Source organism: Trachymyrmex septentrionalis, unplaced genomic scaffold (assembly GCF_001594115.1).
Source record: "Trachymyrmex septentrionalis isolate Tsep2-gDNA-1 unplaced genomic scaffold, Tsep1.0 scaffold9, whole genome shotgun sequence".
NCBI lineage: Eukaryota > Metazoa > Arthropoda > Insecta > Hymenoptera > Formicidae > Trachymyrmex > Trachymyrmex septentrionalis.
The window spans coordinates 3,548,685-3,560,825 of NW_017306091.1; the positions used below are offsets into that span (position 1 = coordinate 3,548,685).

General features: G+C 43.2%; 1 protein-coding gene across 2 annotated transcripts in view; it reads left to right on the forward strand.

The window, feature by feature from the left end:
- The window catches only part of LOC108756011 (probable serine/threonine-protein kinase DDB_G0282963), a 77,145-nt gene that overhangs the window by 58,236 nt on the left and 6,768 nt on the right, over positions 1 to 12,141 (forward strand). For both annotated transcript variants that reach the window (XM_018499543.1, XM_018499544.1), the window contains exon 2: positions 9,982 to 9,987. In XM_018499543.1, coding sequence (XP_018355045.1) covers positions 9,982 to 9,987 — 6 coding nt within the window. The remainder of the gene's footprint in view (positions 1 to 9,981; positions 9,988 to 12,141) is intronic.

Genomic DNA, 12,141 nt, shown 5'->3' on the forward strand with positions numbered 1-12,141 from the left:
ATATATTATACATGTAACATTATACAATTGCGACGTTCACACTTTGAAATTATCTAACTTTTGTTTCATAAACACTCGAAATAACGCGAGTGTGAAATTTAACAGCCCCGTTACAGGGCTTTGCCAAAAAAATCATCGGGCCAAATCCGCACCACGTTAATATTCATATTAATATCAAAATAAGAATTACATTTCACACTTATGATATAATATTAATCCATGCCCATATTTCTTGCGAGTGCACGTAATGTTTCTTCACGTAATGATTTCGGATAAATTTCGTGAATTTATTTTAACGTAAAGATTATCCGTACTGCTCGTTTCGTCAGCGATTAAACATTTCTTTTCTATCGGAATTTCTTCGTCGCCTCGTCTGATCACAAAGAGATCTCGTTAGCTTATAGAAACACGGCGATGATGAGAGCGGCGTGAAGCGAACGGGCGAACGCGTCGCCGCAATTACCACGTGAGGAACGGCGATTAACCTTCATGAATACAATCGGGCGCAATTCGACGACGACGGCAGAATGGTGGCGAACGATCGCGAGTGGGTCGACTTTATGGCGCGGCCCACTGCGGCAGTGCGTGCGCGTGCACGCGTGTACACCCGTGTCCTTACGTGGGCGCTGATACGGCCCCTCTCTCCTCCCACCCTCCCTCCCCCCGTACGCTATATTAACACATTAGCTCCGCTCGCGTGTCAAAACCCCGTAAGCCGTAAGTAATAATAGTAAGTAAGGGCTCGTCTCTCCCTTTCGACATTCGCCGAGACGGGGCTCGCGCGCGCGCGCGCGAGAGGGAAATAAGAGAAAGGGAAAGGGGGAGGCGGGGAAAGGGTTGGAACGTGGTGGGTTGAAAGGTGGTCGAACCGAACGATGGAGGCAGCGAACGGCAGCGACGTATATGCGTTCCGTACTTTCCGTTTTTATACCGCGTCCTCTCTTTCAAGGAACGACGAACACGTCGACGTGTTGCCTGTGTGCAGCCTTCGACTAGGATCGTAGAATCGCATCGATGACTCGTCCAACGATCTCTCTCAAGGCTCACTTGCAAAAATTCCCTGCACAGGCGGATCCGTTTCGTCTCCCGGCCGTCATTCAATATCGCTGACGTGTGTGTGTGTGTGTGTGTGTGTGTGTGCAGCGTATTTCGAATCGCAGCGAGAACTCTCGCTTATATCCCGATAATCTCAAGGTTTACTCGGAAAGACGATCGTTCTTAGAGTCGCGAAGGTGATCGCCTACTGGCGAGTCGGCGTGTTTCGAATTGTAGAAGCAGACCGTAGTGATATCACTGCTTATTAGGCGAACGAGCGTTGATGTGATTTATGCATAAATTCATCTCGTCTCTCATCGTAATTCATCGCTGTTGCATACGCTTTGAATCGAAGCGAAGGCACTTCTCGGGACTCCGTCCCAAAAGTTACTTGCGCAGAATGCATCTCACAATGGGAAGAAGAGCGATTACTCGCACTTGTCGTCTCCATTCGTCTCGTCTGTTGCGATTTCGTTTCTTCCGTCGACGTTGCTAACGACGGTGTTGTTTCTTGCTGCAATTGGACTTGCTGCAAATAACGAGTATCGCGCCACGATGTAAAAACACTTGAATGAACCGCGTCCTCGGATCGAGGATCGGATTCATCCTGGGAGAAGAAGAGGCCAGAAATCATCAGACGGAGAGTCGAAACGCTCGCAATGTTTGCACGGAACACCCGGCACCGGCACCTGCTGCGAACCTGCTCGCGAAACATCTTCTCGCTACTTTCTCGCCAGCGTCGGTACTCAAATTTTCGATCGCAACCACCTCTTCATAAATCGCTCTCACGACGAAACTACTCCACGGCAGAAAACGCACTCGAAATCCGTATCTACCAAATCTGTACACGCCGACTTGACGGGATTATCCCGGTGCTTTAGTGAAGTCATCATCACGATGAATCATTTACCTTATTAACATCTTGTTTACAAAACAAGTCGCCGCAAGTCAGAAAATTGCGCGCAAGAGAAAAGCAAGACGTTATAGATTTATGGCTCATGCGTAAAAGAGAGAAAAAAAGAAAAATTAAAAAAGACATTGACGCGAAACATTTTATAAATGAAATCAATGTTATGTCAGAGCGTGATTAAAATGGATTTTATACATGAAAATCATCCGCTATTTATTTCATATCAGCATACTAATTTGATTCACGATGTAATTCAGATGCCACTGAAGAATAATTACGCGGAGTTAATTTCGAAGACGCTTGTACGGTTAAATGTCGAAAGTCGCGCTGGTCATCGTCGGAACATGTCCTGAGACTGACGTAAGACCATCGTCGCAATGTAACAAGTTGAGAACCGCTTAGGCCACACGCACACTCTTCGGTGGCTCCAATTAAGCGGGCAACATTAATTTCAACCACCCGGTCCGACCCCGCGGTTATCTCCTTCTCTCCCGCTCCCGTCGTTTCGTCAGTCCTTTCCTTGTCCCTTCGTTCCTGTCCCTGTCCTCCTCCTCCTTCTCCTCCTCCTTCTCCTCTTCGTAACCCCTTCCCTAACGTCCCTCACGTCTCGATCCTCCTTCATATACCTTCCTTCGCGTTGCGTATGCGTTTCCACTCGCTCTTCCGCGCGCGCGCGCGCACGCGCACGCACACGCGCACGCGCACGCGCGCTCGCCTTTCCGTTTTCTTCACGCTACGCGCTCGCCCTCGGTGTACGCGAATTGCGCGTGTCGTAGTGCGTGGTGCGCCGCGCGTGTACAGGTACGTAAATTACCATTCGATCTGCACGCCTACACGCGCGTGTCATCGCCCGATGCACGTATAAGGCGAGCACGTATGAGGCGCACTGTCATGTCATATAGATCGGCGATGTGTGCGCGCGAGTAGTTTGTACTTTTGCATAATTCCCTGCGCTCGCTAAAATCGTCGATATTTTGTTTATTATTCGGACTCGATATTTTGTTTTATTATTCGGACTCGAATGTCGAAACCACATTCGTGAACAACATTCGTCGTGTTTATATATATATATATTTGTCTCTCGATCGGAATTTATTGCACTAAATTTAGATACCTCCACTGTGTGTGATTTTTTTTTTTTTTGGTGTTTATTATTATCTTATTTTAGCATTCGTTGATAACGTTACCAAACACCGAGGTGTAAAGTCGTATGTAAACAGACGCGTTTATCATTCGCAATTTAATGCACAGTAATTCGCAGTAACGTTACATTGGCGGATAAACGTTTATTATGAAATATAACATAGCCAATGGAACAATACGTTAAAATTCCGTTGGAATGCCTTTTTAAATTTATATACCGTTGATGATTATTCGGTGAAAAGAAAACTGCCGTTGCGAGGTCCCGTCGACAGCGACAGTTATAAATAAGTATATAAATATGTAAATACGAGCGGCACATCTTATATATATATACGTAGCATCATCGAGTTTCATATATATGCTAATTACTAGAAGTCGCCTTTCTTCCATAATTATTCTCTACCACGCTTACGCGCATTCGCGGTCCCAATGGTTCCTTAAGCGAACGTTGCTTAAAACAGTTTAGCCTTCACGGAAATAATGGAAACGCATTTCGTCCGATCTTTCAACGCGCGCCTCTACTTACACGCTCGTTTAACTGCTCGCTAATGCGCGGCCATCATTTATTATTCGAGTGCGTGTCCTATATTTAACCGGCCGCGTAACGAAGGCCCCGTTGTTTGTTTCCACTCATCTGCGTATCCAAAGGTTGGTACCCTGCCTCCGTTCCGGTTTCTCGGATTCTTTTCTACTACCCCGCAACACTCCTCCCTCCCATCCGTCGCTTCTCGGCGATCTGATATTCCATCACGTTCCTTTTCGCGCGTCTACCCAGTCATATCTCATATCAGCTCACCGCTTTTATAATACATTGTCGAGCGCATTTGCGACCTCGTTTCGTTCAAGCCGCAAGTTAGCAAATGCGATAGTTTACATCGGCGAACGGCAACTTCCTGGGCACGTGGCTTCGTGAAGAACAGAGTCGGAATAGAGAGGAGACAGTGATGAAGAACCATGCCTCTTCTCTTCATGACTTCCCTCGTGATAAACGTTATGAGTTTCACTATTTCACATCAAACAACCGTTAAATTATATATTGAAGGGGAGAGATTGGTTTTTTTTTTTTTTTTCTTATAACGTATACGATGGAAATTCGAAAGCTGTTTAATATCAGCAAATTTTTGATTAATCTGAAATTCTTATTTTTATCACAGACAAAAGCCAATTAAAATACATAGAATAGAATAGAATGTATTTATTCAATTCAGCACACACACACACACACACACACATATATATATATATATATATATATACAAGAATGGGACTCTCTTATGGTTTACCTCATTCATCCTTCCGTATACCTTTAACTTTCTTTCTTTATCTATCGAATTAATTACACTTACAAATCCGCTACAGCAAGTTTTCCTTTTCTCCTCTCTGTCTTATCTATCGATAAAAAGTAATTATAATAACGATAAAATGAAATTTGGAACAGGAAGTTTTTCCCTCTCTTATCAAAGGACGTAAAGGATTGTATATTAAAGGATCACACGAATACACTTTCGATAGCGTTTCGAAACGGTAAACGAATAACCGTTCCGAGCCGACACCGAGCCGGCTCGCGTCAATCACCATGTAAGAGAGGCAGAGTGGTGGTAGTTTACTTTGGTGCGTACCAAGTTCCTCGCCACATGCTTGGAGAAGCCGAGGGAACGTAATAGAGCGAAAGGGTGAACAGCAGCGAGAGAAGCTGAAGAGTAGCACGAGGGAACGTCACGTTACGTTCCACGGCGGAGTGACGTTTCTAATGCGAAACTAAGGAATTAGAACAGCCGCGCTGTCTAATGAGATACTAATTGCGCCGCATTCTCATTGTATTGACTCGACCGAGAATCAGATAAACATAACTCCCGACCGAGGGAAAGTGAAACACGCGTCTCTGTGAGATTTAATCAAACTGCTAAATTCACGAACTTGGAAGCGGATCTGGATAGAGAGGAGCGATTAAAATGTCCGTTAAAGTATCTGAGTTAGGAAGTGATCTACGAGCAATCTCGAATAGGAGCGGCGTATATGATATTTACTTCAAATAGAAGTAATAATAGACGCGATTTAAATTTAGATCCAGGAGAAATGGCGATTATATATTATAACATTTACCGTTCGCGTATAATAAATTCAAATACAATCAAGTGATTGCGAGCTATAAGGAATAAAAGGGAATTTCTCTTTGGTTCGAACACTCAAGCAACTTTCGATAATCGTGAAGAAATAAAGAGGCGCGTCGCGATAGTATTGAGAAACGCGGCGTGAAAATATAAAGAGGGGAGCCGTCGTTTCGATTTAATCGATTTTCCATAAATCAGTCGGCGATGTTTAATATTATCTATTTTAGAACGAATCTCTCGTGGGGCTAAATACCAAACGTGCATTCGACAAAATCGCCAAGCGGAATATACCTGATCCGTGGTAGCGCGGATAATCACGGTGTTCCTCACGCGCGCTTATCCCGTCGCGCTCAACGTGGCGAGATAATGTCTCGTGCATTTGAAAATAAGGTGGAACAAACGTGCAACGTGCAACGCGGATAAATAACAGTGGTGGAGCGTATGCGCGAAAACGCGCACGGAACTGCGCGTCGCGTGTTAACGCGCGCGACCTTTCGCGCGTCAGAAGGAAACCGCGTGCGAAACGGATTACGTCTCTTTAACATCTTATCTTCGCACGAACAGCAAGGTAACGAATCACGTACGACGAAACGGTAACACCGATAAGTATCACATTTCGTATACATTTAGCGCGAAGCGATGAACTTTCAACCCTTCCGAACTGACGCCGAAATCTATGACACAGTTAACGGGTCTGTAACAGGGTTGATAAAAAAGTATGTTTTAAACAGTTTAAAACATGCTCAGTGATAATAATTGATGTTTTTAATATGTTTTTAATGTTTTCTTTTTTTTTTTTCATAATACTGTTTAAAGCATATTTTTGTTTGAAGCATGAAAAACATTTAAGGAAAAACAGAATACGTTTTATTCTTAAAAAAAAAAAAAAAAAAATCTTTACCAACCCTGGTCTGTAAGATCCATTTAATTAATTCTCTATGAAAATCACATTTATAAGTTCTGTTGAAGTACAGGAATGCAAGTGAACCTCTACTTTACGACAACTGATAGAGAAAGATTCAACGTCTTTGTTTACCTACAATCTGGGACCTCATAATGTACCGATGGTACAGATCGTACAATCATTGAAAGTTTTCGCTTCGGGCCCGAAACGATCTGTCGCCGTAGTCGAAGATTAAAAGGTACTAAATAAGAAATCGAAAAGAGTGAACGTTAAATGTATCTTAACGAGAATAATCGAAATTTGCAAATGTAAAGAAAATTAAATTGACACTTTTGACAAAAAAGAATTATGATTGAACGAGTCTAATAGATCCACTCGTCTCCAGATAGAGCTTTAAACGGGCGTGATAACGACATCTCCAAAAGACGATACCTTTTTTCCTTTTCAACTATTAGCACTTGCCTCTCTCAGAGCAAGAGTCCCGTGGATACGGTCAGAAGAGACGGTACAGACTGTCGTGAGGTAATCGAAGTGTAAAGTGCCGAAAGTAGCTCGTATTATGAGGTCGCGAACGTCGGCTTCTCGCCGGCATATAATGGGAAAGCCCCCGCGGGGCTTACGTGATCGCGAGCGATCGCGAGCGTTAGTAGTATCTGATTACGTAGATGTACATCTACGAAGACGGGTAAGGGCCAATGGTAAGAGCCGACTGGTCATTAGATGTCGTGGTATTCTACGCGCGTTTCTACGACCGGAACACGCGCGATTGTAGTATCCGTGTGCCGATGCGATGTGCAACACGTGCGAGCGGTTCGCGTGAAAAGAAAAACGTGGGAAAAGACGTGGGGAAAAAAAGGACGCGAGACGGGATGCTTCCACGTAGCGCAGGCCTTCAAGAGACGTCTCTTAAAGAGAGGATGTTCCCAGGATGTCTTTTAAAATATGCTGCGCAGAATCGTATCGTCGTTTTCCAGGGATTGCCATTGACGATGGTTAGTTCGCTCCTCTCGAAATAGACCCCTCTCTCGGAGTCGACGCTGCGAATTCACTGATTAATGATATTTAAGCGGCACCGATGTGCATCGACATCGTAACTCACTCACGCGTTGCGCTTCTCGTCGCGAATCGTCCCGCGAATCCGCTACGTCTCTGCTTTTAATTCAATTAATCGTCATTACGTCAGCGTCCAGAATATCTAGGAATAGAAACGGCATTTATTCAGCCGTTTAAAAGTTACGATATCTCGTTTATAACTCGAATGAAAACGTTAATAATTTTCTCGTAAGACGATAGCCTTATAAATCAATAATCGTACGGCCTCAAAATTAAATCATGCATATCGGTATAAATCTACTTGCTTGTCATGTTTAATAAATTTTACATAATCTCTCCTCTCTTCTCCCTCACGCTCTATTCGTACTTGCCGCGCGTGTTTCTCAAGGATTTTTCGACGCCGATTAAATTCGCCTCCGTCGTAAACACATGATAATATTACGAGCGTAAGAAAAATAATCGATCGTTCGCACGTGTATGTAAAAGAGCAATTTTTATTAAGATATGTATATTTTTGCTTCGTGGCGCATCTTCATCAAATCACCGATATATTTTGCAATGAATCAAAGATGCCCGTCATACATGGCTGCCTGTTGACGCGAATCAGCTACCGACGGAGTCTCGAATTCCTCTGCGTATTTCCGCCGAAAGACAAGATAGACACGCGGAGCGCGATAACTCAGTACGCTCAACATAATAATTAATAATTCTGCGCATATCAAGTCCTTCCACGACATGGAAGAGAACAACGTTCGTCGCGGCGGTTTTGTTTCGCCAGCCGACCACGACTTACGAAGTCGTACGTCTCGCGTTAACTGGATGTATACCACTCTTCTAATCGGGGGGGGAGGGGGGGGGGGGGGACCGATGTAATCCCGATATGTAACGTAATAATAATGACGAAGCGATAAAGATCTCAACAGTGCCGGTCACGCCTACAACATATAAGACACGACCGATGTGTAGCAATACGGCGGTCGTGACTGCGCGTTGGAGCGCAATGATCCTTGCAAAGTGACTTTCCTCCGACGAGATAACATCGAGGCTGCGCGAAAACTAAATGGCGAAAGACGTTGGGGGATTATAGTTCCTGCTTTGCGCGCCACGTCGGCGATTGGGATCCAGGACAGATCGCCGCTTTCTAAACCCTTTGTATCTGCGATCCAAAGTAAAGAGACGTATATTCCTTTTTGTACGACGTTAACCAACGTCGGCCTCGAGAAATTGTACAATCGCAAACGAATGTAACAGCAAAGTGCACGTTTCCACGCGATTCCTAAAAATACTCATGCTAACGAATTATAGATTTATGAAAGGTAACGATTAGCTGCAATCGACGATATGTGGAGAATGCATAAAATTTATTGTCGCTTATTACACGCCTGATTGCCTGGCGAAAAGAGTAAGTGACGATGTCAGGAAGGAAGAGAAAGATCGAAAGCAAATGAAAGGATCAAGAGGAATAAGAAAGGGGCGGTGTTGTTGGTAAAACCGGTACTTCTGCATCGACAACGTAGGATGCAATGAAGCTATTAATCGTCTCTTCGAGCTACGCATTACTCGCGTATGTCTCATAATTTTCGATTGCTTATTATCGTAAGTTGTACTCATTCGAGAGAGAATTAACTCTGAAAGATAGATCCTTCTCAAGCTCTATAGAATTGAATTTTTCTTCTTCGATCTCGCTCACAAAACCTCAAATTCTTTTTTTAAATCTGAAATAAATCTTTAAAAAAAATGTATATTTCGATCTTTCGAACGTATGATTGAATTTCTAAATAATCATTTCGTGTTAAATCCGTCTTAAATAAAACAAAAAAAAAACGATCAGGTACAATATTGTATAAAATTTCAATTTTTTTAAATGTCTCGAATGGAACCTTTTAAAAATGTACATTTAAAAATCAGTTACTTTCAAGTAACTGTCTGACTTTTAAACGGCTTGTTTAGCTCGCGACATTAAATCCATCCGTGAAAAAGTACGTGACTGGAGTTACGTAACAGCACACAATGATTGCGCCAGAAAATATGTCTACACATATAGAAGCTCGAAGACATGACGTACTAGCGTTTTATACTGAAGAATCACTTAAGAAATACCGGTCGCATTCGGAATACGGCCGTTTAATCGCCGTAATGTAAAGAATACACATGCCGCGCGTCTAAAATCGGATGATAGTTAATCGACGTAAAGAAACGCATGCGAGGGAAAAAGACGGAAAGAAATGGCGATAAAGGAAAAGAGGCAGGCAAGACCGCGCCTTAATGGAAACAAGTTAACGACCCATGGAAACGTAAACGCAGTCACGTACACTCGAGTAACGATCGACGAGTGACCAATCAGTGATCATTATTTATGGTTATGGATATAGCCGCGAATCCAATGATTACTTTTCATATGGTTCTGCGGGCACCTTAACGAAGATCTCATAAGAGATCCAGCCAACCTCGATGGGTAGAAACCGCGTGTAGCAAATGATATTTATATCTAATGTCTCGAGCAAATAAAGAACGTTGATTCTAACATTGTGATTGTAAGTATTGTTTGCCTGAAAAAAATCGTGTCACGGTTTGGCAAGATGAAAACTGAAACTGCAGTACACAGATGGTGGTTTATTCTGCAATTGTTTAAAATTTTATAGTTTGTGTTTTATTGTAATAATATTGACTGTATTTGCATTATTATAACAATGTCTATATGTAAGATATATTAACGAGGCGACGTTGTGTCAACTGAAATGGATAAATGTAAAAATGTGCATTTGATGAAGTTGTTCGGGAAGACAGGAGTTTTAATCGGTATGTTTTTTCTTTTTTGTTCTCAGGACGAAGTAAGTAACGACCCACGGCGGTTACGAGCCGTACTTGGGCTAGACGAGACTAATGACGAAATGGCATCGGGGAACGTGAGCTTTTCTGAAACGAAGCCATTAATACGCTTATTGTGTAAGCTTGTCCCGTGCTCGATCACTGGGCATGTCTGCGTTAAATCGATATCTCAATGACGCGTATGGATATCCAGTGGTTTGCAATCAGATTGATCCATCGAAATGTAAGACGACTTTCACCTCTTTGCGATTCGCACTGTAATTACGTAAATAAATTAATACAGATTAATTTGCAGCTTTCACAATACGTTGACGATGAGTGCGATGACGCGAGGAGAGAGACGCTAATTTCTTCTTTTTTTTTTTCTTTTTATTTACTTTATAAGAACATTTACATTCTCCGTATTAGCTGACTCTTTCAAGATTTCCTTCTCTTTCAATCTGTTTTCTTTTGCACGCGCCTGGAATTTATTTCGTACGAAACTTTTTCTGTTTTAGAAAGAGAGAATTGGGTCCTCCCTTCCTTAGAATTGTACCGTGTCATAAACAAACCTTTTTCGTCGCGCTTGCATTTTATACCCCGGCCGTCTGTACTTCTGAAATACCATCGGCATTGAGCCGCACGAGGCGAAAGACAGCCGGTGGATCGGCAAAAACCTTGCGACATAAATAATTCGAAAATGTGGGTTACAGGGTATCGCTATGCCGCTCGAGATATCATATATTTGCTCGGCGAACGTAGGAAACACATAAACCGTCTATGCGGAATCCGCGTCCTGGATAACGAGTGCTGATGTGGAGCTCCGTGTTGGGCCTTAAAACTGTCAATCGGGAGTTGCGAGCACGCTGAAGGCTCGCGACTCAAGACAGACAGACAGACAGAGAGAGAGAGAGAGAGAGAGAGAGAGAGAGAGAGAGAGAGAGAGAAAGGAGCATTTGTAATTCTCGAGAGTCGAGAATGACTCGGGAGAATCGAGGAGACCTGCCCGCTCGACTCCGTGTCGACACGCTTAGCCTCGTTTGTCCCAAGTAATGGCCGTAGTCATAACTCAAGCGGCTCTCGTTCCTACGTATCCCGATGCACATACCCGCACAAGGACGAGACGGTCAGATTCACGGAAAGGACAAGTCGATCGACTCTCTCTCTCTCTCTCTCGGCAACTGTCCGCAACAGTCCGCGATCGCTTTTGATCGATCCATTCCGATTCGCGACGAGAACGCGACTCGCCTGATCGGCCAATCTTTGTATTCACTTTGATGCTTCCCCTGTCATTATCCGATATACTTCGCATTTATTACATTCCCTCGAAGCCGTTTGCTGTTATAAATTATCGTGCTGTATCAGACTAAATCTAAAGGATGTTTAGAATGTCGTAATGGAACATAAAGATAAAGTGTAGACTAGCGAAACAGAGGGGACGTACAATTGAAAATCTTCCTTGCAAAATTATCGGTCCGGAGTTAATATGGCGCGCAGTGGAGAGCATTGGACTTTTATTTGTATAGTTAGGACCGTCATCGAGCTTGCTCGGGTCTAATTGGTGAAAATTGAGTGGAGTGCGTCTCTGCCAACTGCATCGAGGCAATGGCCTTTAACGACGGCGTCCTCTTCCTTCGTATCATTCTATTAACGTATCAACTCAAACCGCCTTTTAACGAGGATATCATAATTATCAGTGATAAATTTCAGCAACGTTGATTTAACGCAATGCATTTGGTATTACCGGGCCATGTCTCTCTGGTAATGTTCGTAGCGAAGGTGAACGAGATCGATTTTTCTCCATTTAATGAAAGCACTTGTATTTGCCAACATTACTTGTTTTCCAAACGACAGTAAATTGTCTCATTTAATTACGTCCTGTCTACAATGATAACGAGGTAAGATTGTCGAAATTGCATTCGCAATTGCGGGATTGCCAAAAAAAAAAAAATTCTGGTTTTTTTCTTTGTAATAAATCTCGATTAAAGCGTGCTTCATTAAAATGTAACAATCACTTATCGCGTCTTTTGCACGACAAAAACTGACCATTAAGTTGTCAATGCTAGTCTACCACCGTAATCGCCGGTTGACGTCGCCAGTTGACGGAAGAAGGAAAAGGAAGGAGCAGGAGGAGGACCGCCTTTAGTCATGAATACTTAAACGACCGAAACCAACAC